The sequence below is a fragment of the Lates calcarifer genome, linkage group LG7_1, assembly GCF_001640805.2.
Source record: "Lates calcarifer isolate ASB-BC8 linkage group LG7_1, TLL_Latcal_v3, whole genome shotgun sequence".
In the NCBI taxonomy this organism is placed as follows: domain Eukaryota; kingdom Metazoa; phylum Chordata; class Actinopteri; family Centropomidae; genus Lates; species Lates calcarifer.
The window spans coordinates 13,625,636-13,641,584 of NC_066839.1; the positions used below are offsets into that span (position 1 = coordinate 13,625,636).

At 44.5% G+C, this 15,949-nt stretch overlaps 1 protein-coding gene across 1 annotated transcript in view; it reads left to right on the forward strand.

Moving 5' to 3' along the window:
* Positions 1 to 15,949, forward strand: part of LOC108896863 (intersectin-2-like) — a 36,059-nt gene that overhangs the window by 19,256 nt on the left and 854 nt on the right. The window contains 31 exon segments of the mRNA XM_051071922.1: positions 13 to 150; positions 230 to 336; positions 425 to 687; positions 772 to 921; positions 1,015 to 1,155; positions 1,255 to 1,342; positions 1,444 to 1,583; positions 2,835 to 2,915; positions 3,615 to 3,698; positions 3,700 to 3,755; positions 3,892 to 4,318; positions 4,926 to 5,095; positions 5,329 to 5,389; positions 6,508 to 6,734; positions 6,822 to 6,862; positions 6,987 to 7,153; positions 7,281 to 7,314; positions 7,450 to 7,571; positions 8,613 to 8,709; positions 9,135 to 9,326; positions 12,439 to 12,560; positions 12,681 to 12,787; positions 13,206 to 13,389; positions 13,492 to 13,590; positions 13,683 to 13,784; positions 13,786 to 13,851; positions 14,044 to 14,256; positions 14,438 to 14,559; positions 14,648 to 14,730; positions 15,378 to 15,461; positions 15,582 to 15,755. Coding sequence (XP_050927879.1) covers positions 13 to 150; positions 230 to 336; positions 425 to 687; positions 772 to 921; positions 1,015 to 1,155; positions 1,255 to 1,342; positions 1,444 to 1,583; positions 2,835 to 2,915; positions 3,615 to 3,698; positions 3,700 to 3,755; positions 3,892 to 4,318; positions 4,926 to 5,095; positions 5,329 to 5,389; positions 6,508 to 6,734; positions 6,822 to 6,862; positions 6,987 to 7,153; positions 7,281 to 7,314; positions 7,450 to 7,571; positions 8,613 to 8,709; positions 9,135 to 9,326; positions 12,439 to 12,560; positions 12,681 to 12,787; positions 13,206 to 13,389; positions 13,492 to 13,590; positions 13,683 to 13,784; positions 13,786 to 13,851; positions 14,044 to 14,256; positions 14,438 to 14,559; positions 14,648 to 14,730; positions 15,378 to 15,461; positions 15,582 to 15,755 — 4,142 coding nt within the window.

Here is a 15,949-nt window from a genome sequence, read left to right on the forward strand (position 1 = left end):
ATGCGTACGCAGGACGCTGGCGGATGTGGATAAGGACGGTCAGCTACGAGCTGATGAGTTCATTCTGGCAATGCACCTGGTGGACATGGCTAAAACTGGCCGACCGCTACCACTCACACTGCCTCAAGACCTGGTGCCTCCCTCTCTAAGGTAATACACGCACAGATTGACGTAATTGTTGGATTCATTAATGAAATACAACCAGTTACATTCTTTTTTTATGTTTCAGGGGAGGAATCAAGTCCAGTGAGCTTGTTAATGGAACGGGGCCCTACATAACTCCCTGTTTAATAGACACAACTGAGACGGAACCTGCACAAAAGACCAAGAGCAGTGGTACGACATGCTCTGTACACTGTATGTTTTCTCATGTTTGTGAGTGTCTCATCTTCCCCTGTGTCATCTCTCCTCCTCCTCTTCTCAGTGTCCTTTGAGGACAAGCTGAAGGAGAACTTTGCGCGAGGCAGCGCCGAGCTGGAGAAACGACGACTGGCCCTGGAGGAGGAGCAGAGGAAAGAGAGGGAGAGGAGGGAGAGGGAGGAGAGGGAGGCCCAGGAGCGGAGGGAGAGGGAGGCCAGGGAGCTGGAGAACCGGAGGAGGCTGGAGGAGGAGAGGCGGTTGGAGAGGCAGAGAGAGATGGAGAGGCAGAGGGAGGAGGAGAGGCTGAGGGAGCTGGAGAGGAAGGAGGTGAGTGGGAGAGGTGATAAGCTTGTAAGATGCAAGACATCTAGACTGTCATATCTAGTGACCATGATTCTTTGTATTCTTAAGGCGGCGAAGCAGGAGATGGAGCGCCAGCGGAGGGAGGAGTGGGAGCGAGGGAAGAGGGAGGAGCTGGGCAGGAGGAGAGAGGGGGAGCAGGAAGAAATTTCTCAACTCAGGGCCAAAAAGAAAAGTCTAGAGTTGGAGCTGGAGGCTGTGGTGAGACTACATTAACACTCACACACACACATACGTGCACACTAAGAGTGTTAATGAAGGTACAGATACACAGTGGTATCATCTGGTCTCTAGGGCAACAAGCACAAGCAGATCTCAGACCGTCTCCGTGACGCTCAGAGCAAGAGGCGGATTCAGAAGGCGGAGGTGGACCTGGTCAATCAGAAGAGGGACGCACGCATCGCAGAGATCAACACGCTGCAGCTTCAGTTTGAGGTTAAAGGAAAAGTTTTTGTGTCGCTTCCGCCCTGTCAAACCTTTTCCACGAACGTATTTTGATCTTCTATTTGTACATGTGTTTACCTCTGGCCACAGGACTGGCAGAGGAAGCTCTCACAGCTGGTCCCAGAACAACAGAGACTGACCGAGAAGCTACGAAACATCAACCTCAACAAGCTCTCGTGTGGGTAACAAACGCCTGCTCGCACAACAGGCGGACAACGGTGTCGGCCGCTGAATTTTCTCTCAATCATCTCTGACCTTTTGACCTTTTTGGCTCCGTAGCGGTGACTTTGACCACCCTGACCGCGAGCGTGACGGAGAAAGGCGTGAACTGCCGGAGGCTGAAGGACCAGCTCGACACTCTGGAGAGGGAGACGACGGACAAACTGGCCCAGATGGAGCAGTACAACAAAGAGCTTAAGGTCAGTGATTGGCACAGACCAGTTCGGGATGTGTACAGGAGGATGGTAATGACAATTTTTAGCCCGTCTCAAAGGAGTTTAGACCATTTGAATTCAACGTAACCTAAATGAATCCAGGACGAGCCAGGTCAGACCACTACAGAGACCACAGATTGTAGAGTGACTTGGATGTAGCATCTTAGCTTTGAAGAAGTGTAGATTCCAACATCTTGGTCACTTGTTGGGAGGCAGAAAATCAAGATTTACAACATAATAATAAGCCTTCACTTATACTTTACATCACAACTACAATAACCATCTTACAAATCATGCTGCTGTGTTTTAGAAATTTGAATGTACATTCATTTGGTTTCCATCCGTTTCCAGTATGAAAATCAGGAAGCAGATTCTTGAAGCTTGCTTGGGTCGTGAATCCATCACAGTAAACATCAAGTTCACATTAAAATTTCACAAATTAGGAAGTTTCAAGAGTCTGCTGCTTTTAAAAACATCTAAAAAAAAATATGCAGCATGCATACAAAGATGGTCAGCGAACATGTGAAGTATTCACAGTTTGTACTTGAAAGAGCTGAAACTTTCAAACAAGCTGTGATGGTATAAAAATGGGTCTGGTAAAAGCTCAAAATTGTCATAAAAGGAATAGAAGCTTTCTCTCTCTCTCTCTCTCTCTCTCTCCCTCTCTCCTCTGGTGCTGGCTTTATTGGAAAAGAACAAAAACAGGGAGTTTTAAAGCGACACTGCGAAATCTTGTTCAACTGGTCACAGTAACTCTAAAGTTTCACCCCTCAGGCAAAGAAAACCTTGTTACCTAACTGTTATTGCACACACACACACACACACACACACACACACACACACATGGACTCCAGAAAGCTGCCAGAAAGCCTGATAATTCAATACCTGTGAAGAATGATGCCATACCCTCTGACAATCTATCATCAATCTGATACAAAGAATTAAATCACCAAAAAGCCGGCTCTTTCGCCTTTGCTCTGTTAAATAGTTTCTGTTTCTTAACTGCTTCTTAAAGCTTTTAACCTCCTGTCTCTCTCTCTCTCTCTCTCTCTCTCTCTCTTTTTTTCCTTCTGCCTCCCACTTCCTGGATGCTTTTCCTATTTCTTCTATTCTCCTTTTTCCGCCTGTGCGTCTGTTTCTTTTCCCTGTGATGCCTCTTCCTCTTCTGTCCATCCCCCAACCCCCCACCCCCCTCCCTCCCTCCCTCCATCACCACACTGTGTGTCTCTTTCATAGCTTGGGGATATGGATGACTGTGTCCTGCGGGGCCTTCTGTCTCTGCTGGCCTGCCTCAGCCAGCTCTTCCTTCTCATCAAGGTTATCCTTCTTCCTCTCTTCACCTCCCACCATGTAATCTTTTCCACCGTTATCCCGCCTTATTTTTTCTCTCTTCACCTCGCCTCTTTGCTCCCCTTAAGCCACAGTTTCCCAATCTTCGTTTCCTTCACATCCTGTGACGATTCGATCTGTTCGCTCATCCTTGCTTTTTTGTCTCTTGACTCATTATTAAACGGAGCTCTGCTTTAGTGCCATGTCTTCTTCTTTGTTTTTTTTTTTTTTAGTGTTGTTGTTGTTGTTTCTCTCTGTGGGATTTGTTCTAGCCTGTGTTTTCTGTGTAAACAGGATGCACCCTGAGGGTAAAACACACACAGACACACACACACGGTTGAAAAATGATCAGCTTGTACATATGTACATACACATATCTGCACGTTTCTATGAGTTACTGCCAGTGTGTGAGCTTCCTCCTTTTTTTTTTTTCAGTTTTGCATGTTTGGAATGATTTTACTCGTACTATTGCATCAAATACTTTTTAAACCACCACATATGTAGAGATAAGTTTTGAAATTCATCTTCTACAGATTACGTACACATTCTATATACAGTACTGTGACTCAGCTGCCTTGTGATTTGAGCAGAATTAAAGCTGGCACACAGTTGCTGTGATTGATTATGACAATTGTTCTGCTGGCTGATGTCTTTATTTCTCTCTGGTGTATTGGATAACTGCATCAGGAGCTGAGGGAGAAGCAGGTGAGGCAGCAGGCCGTCCTGGACGACCTGTACCGAGTCAAAGACGAGAAGCTGAGGGAGCTGCAGACGACGCAGGGAGGAAGAGAGAGAAAGGAGGAGAAGGGAGGAAGAGGAGGCAGCCAGGTGAGCTAACATGTGACTTGTGATAATTTGTCTATGTTTGGTGCATGCTGCAGATTATTCCAAATGATCCATTACTTGAATCTGCTTTTGTTTATGCTTAACAAGGCTTTTCAAAAGTTACATTTACTCCCAGCAGACAGGCAAAGCTAGAGCAGGAGAGGAGAGAGCAGGAGCGAAGGGAACAGGAGAGGAGGGAGAAGGAAGAGGAGGAGGCCCGGCAGAGGAGGCTCCTGGAGGAGCAGAGGGCCCGACAGAGGGAGGAGGAGGAGAGGGAGGCGCAGGCTTGTCTCCGGGCAGCCCAGGAGAAAGCGCGGGAGGAGGAGAGGAGGAGGAGAGAGGAGGAAGAGGAGAGGAGAAAAAAGGAGAGGAGGAGGAGGAAGAGCGGAAACGAAAGGAGGAGGAGGAGGAGGAGAAGGAGAGAGGAGAGAGAGGAGGAGGAGGAGGAAAGAGGACGGCAGCAGGCGGCTCAGCAACAGTTCATGCCGACCATGTACAGAGCCCTGTACTCCTTTGTTGCCCGCAACGCAGACGAGCTGAGTATAGACGCAGACTGTCTCATAGAGGTACAAGACACACACTCACACTGTAAACACACTGTGCAGATGTTTGACTCACAGATTCACACGCTTATTCCTCAAAATTCTTGTTTTTGAAAACCCTCATTCAATCCAACCTCTTTTTTTTTTTTTACTTTTACTATCCCAACTTTTTTACAGTAAGTGGATTCAAAATGACCCATGTCCAGTTGAAATTAATAGGAAATGTATTGTTTCAGTGTAGCATCCCTAATAACAGAAAGGCAGTCATGGAAGTTTCTACAGTAGACAGAAACAGATAAGGTCCAAAGTGGATATTCAACATGTACAATAAATTCTGGTACCCAAGTAATAATAACAGTGTAGCAAGTAGTCGGTGTGTAAACTGCAAAATGTCCTTGTGTAGTGATCAGCCAGAAACCAGTAGTAGTGTTAACACCCCCCCCCCCCACCCCGCTCTCCTGGGACTATGTGATGACTGTCTGAATGCACAGCTCATGTGTCATTGCTGTGTAAGGGTAATTGTTCCTGGTTGTTGTGAAAGATGACTGCGATGGGGGAAACAACATGTTTATCGTCATCACCTCATTATGTCTGATTGAGTGTGAGTAAACTGCATTTTTCCATGATGCAGGTGGATGAGCAGACTGTCGGCGAGCCTGGCTGGTTGTGCGGGAGTTACCGTGGAAACAGGGGCTGGTTCCCCCAGAGTTACGCAGAGAAATGTCCCACACCCTCCGCCGCTGAGACCGTCCCTTCTTCACCTGGAAAAACGTCCTGTCCGCCGCCACCGCTTATCATAGGGTAACAGTGCAGGAAGAAACAGGAGAGGACAGCCTCAAAGACCTTCTCTGTCTGATATTTCAGTTCCCAGGCACTAAAGATAGAACAGTTTTGAGCTTTTTTGCTGACTGCTAGTCTGTAACAGTCACCTTGGGCAATTTTAATTTATGCCACACTACTGGTGAGTTGGTTTTTTTTTTCTTCTCTGCTGTTTTCTCCTTCCCTGATGGTGTTGTCTCTCTTGTTTTACCCAGAATCCCAGATGGGGAGGCAACAGGCGACAATACAGCTCCTGCCCAATCAGACACTTCACAGGTGAGGAGAAAAGTGTTTACTTCTCACTCCAGGCATGCTCTTTAAGGAAAAACTTGCTTTTAATGGACAGATAAACTTCTCAGTGACCTACTTCAGCAGAAAAATTGAAACCTTCTCTTGTTGCTGCGTCAGTTTAGAGATTAGCATTAACTTTCTGGAAGAAGAAGACATGTTTTATTCAGGAGTAATCTGGGAGTCATCTGTCATCTTTTTGTTTATTTTAGGGTTTCTGTATTTACGCTGTCATGAGATATCGCATTAAAGGACAACAAGAGAGTCTGCAGGTTTGAGCTAAATGCTAACAACTCTAGTATGTGTAGCAGGTATAATGTTTACCATCTTAGTTAAAAAGATGCGTTTGCATGTTAGAAAGCTAAAATTGGCTTAAACACAAAGTACACCAGAAGCTGACAGGAATGTCATTTGTTTTGTAGGTATTTGGTCATAAACCAAAGTATTAGACAGACAATTTACTCCTAATGTTTGTCCAAATTTTTTTTTTTTTTTTTTTAGGTTTTAGAGCATTTATATTACACACAAATCCCTGCTATCATTTCACATCTGCTGCTGGAAAATGACCATAAAAAGTGTCATGACTTTCAGGATTAGCTGGACTCTGCCTTCTGGTTTAAAAGTTGTCTTACGCTTGGCTGTTTTTGCGAGATTGATTCCTGCCCCCTAGCTGGGTTTCCTGCTTGTGTAGTGATGCTTGCCTTTGTAGTATATCTGGGCTATAAACCAGCCGAGGAACTAGGTCTGGCTGGGGTACACACACTGCTGCTCACACCAACACTAACACTTCAACAGCAGCATGGCTGGATATTTATAGCCCTTCTCTACTGGGACTTTCTCTCTCTCTGTCTCTCTCTCTGCGGGTCACACAGACATTTACAGATCTCCATCTCCCAGTAGATAACATCAGTGTTAGTAGGTCTGGCAATTGTAGGTTACATCTCATGGTCTAAAGGAGTCAGCCGAAGTTACAGCCATGTTGTAAACTGCAATATTCTAAGTTGATCTATATGCAAATGACATAATTTTACATTTATATTGCTTCTATAAATGGATTCAGTTGCTGATGCTGAACCCTCGCTGCTCTCCCTAATCCCACTCCTCAGTTGTCAGTCCCTCTGCTGGCTCGTGCCGTCTCCTCGTGGTCAGCCACCTCAGAAACTCACCTCAGTCTCTCCTCCGGCGACGCCATCACTGCGCTGCTGAGCTTCTCGCAGGGCGACGTCATCAGCGTGCTGCAGCAGAGGGATGAGTGGTGGTTGGGACAGCTCAACGGGACGCAGGGGTGGTTCCCAAAAAGCTATGTCACTTTGGAGACGGGTGGCAATGCAGAGTATGAATACACACATGAGAACAGACACACACATATCTGATGTAAAATCTGACATCAATAACTGACTGTATATTATTCCCATTGTAGTGTGGATGCATTTGATACATCTGACTCTGTTCAGCTAGAGGGTAAGTATAGTTTATCTATCTCTACTGTATATTTAATAACAATAATCTATTAGTGAAAACTCATTATTAGACTTCACTCACACCACACACTAACTTGGTTATTCTCATGTTTAACCCTGGTCAGAGTACGTAGCCTTGTATACATATGAGAGCCCAGAGGCGGGGGACCTGACATTTGTTGAGGGGGATGTTGTCATGGTGACGGAGCGGGAAGGAGAGTGGTGGCGAGGATGCATTGGGGACCATTTAGGGGTGTTCCCCTCCAACTATGTCCGACCTGTTGAGCCAGAGGTGAGTCAAGTTGTGTTAATACGTTTTTTAAAAAGTTCTGTTATCAGCAGCATTTTCCCCATTTCTGTTCTAATAAACAGTTAATTAGTTGTTAAAAATGTACTTTACTGCCACTTCACTAATTCAGGTGTCAAGACCGGGAGCTCCAGCCAAGAAACCTGGTGAGAATAAACCCGGCACCTCACACATATTTCACATGCTCATGCGCGAAGACAGAGACAGAATCTGACGATTAACCGCCTCTTGACATTTACCTCATCCAAACTCATCCTCGGCTCTTTCTGTTCGGTTAACAGAGATCGCCCAGGCACTCACCGCCACAGTCGCCCCGACGATGCACCAGCTTCATCTGTCTCCAGGGCAACTGATCGTGGTCCTGGCCAAGAACTCCACCGGCTGGTGGCTCGGGGAACTGCAGGTAAGGTGCCCGGAGCCTTGGGGGCAGTATAATAATTACAGCAACATTTTTTTTTAAAGAAGCAAGAATAAAAGCATTGACTCAAAGTCCAAGGCTAAGTGCACCTTGGAGCTCTGTATAATCCATCATACAATAGTTAGTTTAAATCCACCACCCATTTTCAGGCCCTCTCTGTTTCTGTGTGAAGGAAAATGTGAACTATTTGGATAAATGCTTATTTGTTGTTGTTGTTTATATGACAGAAAATTAGATATCTTTGGATTTTGGACAAACATTCAGACAGAACATGTAATTTGATAACATAATCCTTAGGGTTGGATATTTTTCACATGCTTAATCTAACATGTCCATGGACTAGAGGTACATAGAAAGTAAAAGCATGTAAGGCAAGAAGTGAATTTTAACATTTGATCTCAGCTGCTGCTGTAGATGTGTTTGTGTCTGCTGACTTGTCAGATCAATGAGGAGCTGCTGAGGAGTGGACAGGAGGTTACGGGAGTAATAACAGGGTTGTGTATAGGTCATCTGCAGCAGTGAGAGGTCAATCCTTACAGCCTGTTTTGTGCTGAGGCTGCAGCTGTAGCTCTGGTTACAGCTCTGCCCGAATGTACAGTAATGAGACAGCTGAGTCAAGTTAGCAGCGAGGGGTGAGCAGCTCAGACAAGGCAGTCAAAATTTTAACAGCATTGTTCGATGATACCACAGCTTTGTCAAATTGTACAGTGCCCTCAGTAATGAATATGCTAAGCTAAATTTTTATGAAGCTCAGACAAGTAGGATGTGACACTGAGCAGAAATCTTTTAGAAATTTCCACAGACTTGAGGATAAGCTTTGGCTGGATTTATGAAGGCCATGAACATAAATTTTCTCTAAAGACCCATCACTGTTATGTAGAAATTGTTGATTTGCACTGCTGAGATTTTCAGAGGTTCAGCACCCTGCCCCGAGAAAATCGATTCATCAATTCATCTCTTGATTTAGAATTCAAAAGTGAAATGGGAAGGGGATTGATTTACTCTCACTGGCTCTCGTCCCTCCAGGCTCGGGGTAAGAAGCGGCAGAGAGGCTGGTTTCATTCCTCTCACGTCAAGCTCCTGGGTCCCTCCAGCAGCAAGTCCTCTCCCTCTCCGCTGCCAGGTGATGGCCGACTCACTCTGAACACGACTCCCTGCTTGTGATGACTGTGATCTGTCCAGTTTGTTTCCACATATTTAATTTGGATTGCTGGGTTACTGTAACACATTGACAAGTGAATACACAGTGTCATTTTAAGTGGACATATTGATAATTCTAAACTACGATTGACCCTGCTAATAAGCAGCTAAATAATACCTAAAAAAGGTGTAGTAGATGGCATTTTGTGAATTTCATGGTTGAACTACATTGTTGGTAGCTTTACTAATATCCAATTGTTGTAGCCATTTTTTCAATCATAATACCAGAAGATGTTAAAGCGTCTCTGCATTTTCTTAAAGCCTCTGAAAACTGGGCTAAAAATATATTTTTTTTAAATTTAAGGGCCTTTAATGACACACTTTTTGTTCCCCTGATCCCCTCGTCAGTGTGCCAAGTTATCGCAATGTATGACTACACTGCTGCCAATCGAGATGAGCTGAGCTTCTCCAAGGGTCAGCTGATCAACATCCTGGACAAGACAAACCCTGACTGGTGGAAGGGAGAAGTCAACGGGGTCACGGGCCTGCTGCCAACCAATTATGTCAAGATGACAACAGAATCAGACCCCAGTCAGCAATGTGAGTAACCCTCAGGGTTTTATTTCCTGCCTTAACAACTTTCTCTCAGAGGGACAATACTTCTCTGTCATACAATTTGACAGAAAATCAATAATTCACACATTCAGTCGGAGTTATTATGTGAGAGCTGTTGATGGAGAGAACTAAGATTGTGGGCACAAACGGTAGCCGATAGGACATGTTTATCAGCTGTAGAGATGAACTTCCCTCTTGCTGCTGAGAAATCTCATTTGGCTGACTTGGCTCACTCCAGGTACGGTAGATTCCTCATCCATGTCAGAGCATGGAGAGACAGACAGGTAAGCTTGAAATAGTTGGTTTCTGTCAATCACTGAGGGATCACTGGTGAACATAACCCCATTGCACTTAAAAGGCCTAATCCCCTACATATCACTGGATACCTTTTGAAACAGATAGCATCTCACACCTTGTTAAATCAACAAGGATTCCTCTAATCCAAGCAAACATAATGGGTCAGGCCTTTTAAGTCTTCCTAAACAGACTGCACCAACAGTTTAAAATCATTCAACAGCTTGACATTTTGGGAATTGCAGAGATTTAAGTTGCTTTCACACATGGACTGCAAACCTGAACTTTTCATTACCTGGCGGGGCAGATGAGAAAATTGATACCACTCTCAAGGCTGCATCTTAAATATGAAGCTACAGCTAGCAGGTAGTTAGCTTAGCTTAGCATAGAGAGTGGAGGCAGGGGGAGAATGTTAGCCTGGCTCTTGTTCAAAGGTGAAAATTAAAATCTGGCCTCTAAAGCTCACTAAATATTACATTATATCTTATTTTCTTCAAACTTATAAAAAACGAACTGTACCAAGGCTAGCTAAGAAAGCTAGCTGTTTTCCCTTGCCCGCCATATAACCACCTGTATATTATAACAGAGCAATATTATAGTGATATCAATCTTCTCATCTAACTCTCAACAAGAAAGTGAATAGATGTATTTCCTAAAATATCAAACTACTCTTTTAAACAAGCCTTGCCAACAAATCACTGGGTCAACGAAGTGGAACAATTATTGATAAGTTTCAATTTAAACTGGCACATTTTTCAGTCACATTTCTGGAAATTGAAGCTGCATTTTCACTAGGAAGTACAATGTATTTGTCCACTATACGTGCTACTGTATTTACAGTGCACTGATCACTGCACTGTAGTGATGGGTGTGATTCCACTCTATTCACTGCTCGTTCACACCTATCTGGACTGAACTTTAAATAAAAAAGGCCATTTGTAAGCAGGAGGTGTGTGTGTGTGAATTAGTATTCATAGCTTACATGTTCTACTCACAGCGGTGGATCTGTGTTAACAAGAGTGAACACACTGGACGTTTAATTAGTATGAATCTGTTAAAGCCACAGACACAAAACACAATGAAATTTTAAATCTACCAAACATCTTCTGGCTTATACACACCCCAGTACACACAAGGTCTGCACTTCATTACAGAAATAAAATGTAAGAAATTATCATCATGCTCCAGCAGATATGACTAGCAATAACATTTACATTTCCAGAAATGCATTATTAATGCACCTGCATGTAAGAGTCCAGCATTAATATTAAAACTATATTAATGTCTGCTGTCTCTCCGTCTCTCCTTCATCTCACTCACCTCCCCCTCCCGCTCCTCCACTTCATCTCTGTTTTTTTCTTCCCTCTATAGGACAGTAATGCTGGCTTTCCTCTCTTCTTCTTCTCCTCCTCCTCCTCCTCCTCTTCCTCCTCCACCTCCTTATCCTCCTCACCCCTTCTGTCTGAGCCAATCCGAATTGCCCTGTCGCAACAGGAAGCCCAGCCGCCAGCAAGAACAGCCCAGCTCTGCGCTTTCCATCTCACTCTTTTAGGACTGTGGTGTTCTGTGCTCCTCTGTTTTTGACCCCCCCCCCACCCCTTTTTTATGTATTGTTTTGCTTCTTTTACCTCCTCGTTTAAATTTCCTCTTCTGTCTTTTTCCTGTTAGGCATAAATTTCTCACCCTTACCTCCCCCCTCGCTCTCTCCTCTCCTGTTTTTCCCTTGATGTTTCTTTAATTAACTAATTAACCGGGGGGGCGAGGAAGAGGCAGCTAGACATGAGTTTTAGAGGCTTTTGTCCTTCTGATACAAAAAGCATGGAAAGTGTAGTTTTGCTACAGATGAATATGGATCATAAGAGTCTGGTTACACAGTATAATGAAGATAATATTTAAATGGCATCAGACTCAAATCATTTAGTTTTCTAAATTAAGGCTATGAATTAGTATGATAGAGTTTTATAACAGGGTCACTCATTCTTGCACTAACAACATTAAACCTTGCTAAAAACGGACCAATGTGAAGACTCACTGTTGCTTCAATCACCAGTAAACTTGATTGCTGCTTGCTAACACATTGCTTGAATGACTTAAAACTAACTGATTGTGTTATTATTCACTTCTTATGCACTCTTCCATTTATTAATGCTTCCAAGTATTTAAAACCGAGGCTCATCCTGTACTGAACTGTGATTATCACCAGCAAAAAAGAGAAAAAAAAAAAAACAAAACAAAAAAACCCCCAAAACACTCAGATATTAGCATACCAACCATTGAGGTGTAAGTTCAGAGAAAACGACACCACACTGCTGACATGTACATCCAACTTTTGCCAAGTTTGGACCTCAAAGACTTGAACTACCACCTGAGTCTTCCACTGCGCTTTCACTCAAGCATTAGTTCCTTTATTCATCTACACCTATGCAATCATAAGGAGAGAGCACTCCACCTTGAAAGGTGCTTCATTTTTCTTTAATCCAGTGTCCTTGGTAGCAGTGTTGTTAGCGTTAGCATTGCCTGGTATGTTCTTTAAGTTCATGTACTGCGACTACAACGTGCCTCACTCTTGTCTGTGCATTAAATGTAAATAAAATATCATAGAACTGATAATAAAAGGAGATTTTAACATGCAGATGCGTGTAGTGCTCACTGTGTTATTTTCCATGTTAGCAACTGACAGGAAAGTGTTTGTGCGTGTGTTTGCCTCGCACGTGCTGCTGGTGTGTGTTTGTGCATGCATGCATGCCTGCATGTATGTTTGTTTGCATGGGCATGTGTGTGTGTATGTGTGTGCGCACTATAGGGTGTGCCGACCTGATGACGTTGGACACGATGACCCCTCAGGAGAGGAAGAGACAGGGTTATATCCATGAGCTAATCCAGACTGAGGAGACTTACGTGGACGACCTGGAGCTGGTACTAGAGGTACAGACACACACTCTCAAACACTCAGGGATGTTTAGAAATTGTCAGCCCTCTCTCTGGAATTTGAAACACTGACATTGTTTCTGTTCCTTTCTGTCTCTACTTGTTGGTGTATCTCAGGTTTTCTACAAGCCTATGTCTGAGTCAGGCCGTCTAACGGAAGCTGAGATGGCGGTGATCTTCGTTAACTGGAGGGAGCTGATTATGTGTAACACCAAACTGCTCAAGTAGGTACCACACACACACACACACACACACACACACGCACGCCACCTTTAACCATCCTGTTGAATGTCTTTAGTCTATTCTGCTCCCTGCAGCCAGGTAGTGGAGGTTTCTGGCTCCTATGGGCTGGGGGGGGCTGCACATGAAAAAAAAAAATAAATTTGCTTTTTGATCTATACACATTATTTTAGACAGTTCAGTCAGTATTCACACACACATGCACACACAACTGTCTCCATGAGCTGGAGATCACAGCTGCACGACTTGACAGTTGAAATTGGGTCCATTTCTACACGCTCACTGACTCTGTGGGTTTGTAGAAGTTATTTAGCTCGATTGGCTCTCATGCCTGGCTCAGTGCAAATAACCCGAAGATGTAACAAAAATCCTTTTAAGTGTTTCACATCATCCGTGTCCCAGGGCCCTGCGTGTCCGGAAAAAGACAGGAGGAGAGAACATGCCGGTTCAGCTCATAGGAGACCTGCTGGCGTCGGAGCTGGCGCACATGCAGCCATACATCCGCTTCTGCTCCTGCCAGCTCAACGCCGCCGCCCTGCTGCAGAGCAAGACCCACAACCAGCCCGACTTTAAAGACTTCCTGAAGGTACTGAGTTGTGGGAGGAAACCGAGAGGGCACACACGGTTCTGTGAGATGCAACAAAATCTAAATCTTTACCTCTCTCGCTGTCTGCCTCTTCTCGAGCAGAAGATCGCCACTAACTACCGCTGTAAAGGAATGCCACTGTCCAGCTTCCTCCTCAAGCCCATGCAGAGGATCACACGCTACCCCCTGCTTATCAAGAATGTACGTGGAAAATGCTCTTGTATATCATTACAATACTCCTCCACCCGACACTTGTTTGTTCTCTGATGTTCATCCTCTCTCCCGTCGGTCAGATCCTGGAGCACACCCCCGACGGCCACGCGGACCGCGGGCCCCTGAGAGAGGCCCTGGAGCGAGCTGAGGAGCTGTGCTCTCAGGTCAATGAGGGGGTGAGAGGAGAAGGAGAACTCAGACAGGCTGGAGTGGATACAGGGCCACGTCCAGTGTGAGGGACCTATAGAGGTGAACACACTCAGATGTGACACATATGAATCATAGTGTGCGTTCTGCCTCACATCATAATTCGTGCTGTTAAACCAAAATACGCACAAACAGTAGCAAAATCCAGGAAGAATTTTTCCCTAAACCACCTAACTATACTTGAGAGTTTCCTTCCTTTTCCTGAATCACTTTCTCCCCCCGTCTCTTTTTCAGCACTTGGTCTTCAACTCGCTGACTAACTGCCTCGGGCCCCGCAAGCTGCTCCACAGCGGTCGGCTGTACAAAACCAAAAGCAGCAGGGAGCTGTGGGCTTTCCTCTTCAATGATTTCCTCCTTCTGACACACAGCGCCAAACCCTTCTCCTCCTCAGGACCAGACAAGCTATTCAGCCCCAAGACCAACATACAGCTGAAGATGTACAAAACAGTAAGTAAAAAGTACCACTTGCCTTGTTTTGATTATTCATAGGTGACCTCTGCCTGTATCAAATTTAAATGTTTTCTTCTTCTTTTCATTTCAGTGCAGTATCTCTGGTTGTTTTCCCTTTTTTTGGGGGGGGGGGCATCAGTTCATATGTCATGTATATATGTTATTTTTTCCTCTCCAGCCACTATTTCTGAATGAGGTTTTGGTGAAAATGCCTCCAGACCCGTCCAGTGATGAGCCACTCTTCCACGTCTCACACATTGATCGCGTCTACACACTGAAAACTGAGACGTTGAACGAGAGGTACGCGTGCACTGCACACGCAAATCTCAGCAAAGACCCACAGTAGTTATTCTGTCTGGACTACTCATGTTTTATGCTGTTTTGCTAGGACAACATGGGTCCAGAAGATCAAAGCAGCATCTGAACATTTCATAGAGACTGAGAAGAAGAAGAGAGAGAAGGCTTACCAAGGTAAATACAGTCATTGTGGATGTGTGTGTGTGTGGAGGATTTTTCATCTGGGTTTATGATGTCATTTGTCATTTGTCAGTGAGACAGCAGTTCATCTCTGTTAGCAGCAGTAAACAAAGGCTTGTTATGCAGTGGAATAGGATACATGAACATACTGTCCACATTCACACCCAAATGTAATTATACTGAATGTCACCTTAATAACTAGTTAGACATCACATTGTGGTGCAGAGAAGGGTTGGAACTTCTATTTCAGTTTTTAAAACAGGAAAACCCTCCTCAGTGTTTTAATATTTTTCATTGGACTCTCCTCACAACCTAGAAATAATACCACGCAGTATCTCATGAAGGAGAAGGGATGAGATTTAATCAATAATATACAGAAAGATCCATGTGTATCTGTGTGTCCTGTAACTGCTGTAACTGTCAACTTTTGTCCTCTGCATATAAATGCATCCTCATACACACACACACACCAAAGCCATCATTTGCATTTGTGTGATTTTGTTTTCAAAATGAATCCAACAAGCGAAGGCTAGAATGTAAATATGAGGTGAGTAAAAATTCTCCCTCCCCTCTGTTGTTTCAACAGATAAAAGCTGTTGTGTGTATCAGGCTTATATCTGATGGCTCTGTGTTTGTTTTAGCACGCTCCCTGAAAACCAGCGGCATCGGCCGACTGCTGGTGACAGTCACCGAAGCTCAGGAGCTCAAGGCCTGCAAGCCCAACGGTGAGGCTCTGTGACAGGACACATATGTTCAGTGTTCAGTTTATTCAAGGAATACCAATAGAGCACGTATTGCATAACTAATGACCAGTTCATTTAAAAACCCTCGTCATATCTCTCCAGGTAAGAGCAATCCGTACTGCGAGCTGACGATGGGGGCTCAGTGCTACACCTCCCGGCCCGTCAGCGACACCCTGAACCCCAAGTGGAACTTCAACTGCCAGTTCTTTATCAAAGACCTATACCAGGACGTCCTGTGTATCACTGTGTTCGAGAAAGACCAGTTCTCACCAGATGGTCAGTGGATAAGAGAGACACTCGCAACACAGATACTCGCTCAAACAGAACAGATGAGGCTTTTTGTCCAATTTGTTCTGCCAGTAGAGAATGACTGCATGCCAGGTTCTTTTGACGGGTTCTAACAGATTTTTTTCAAAGCAACTGACATGTTGTGCTCTCAGATTTTTGAAAGCCCTTGAAGCTGTGTGGAA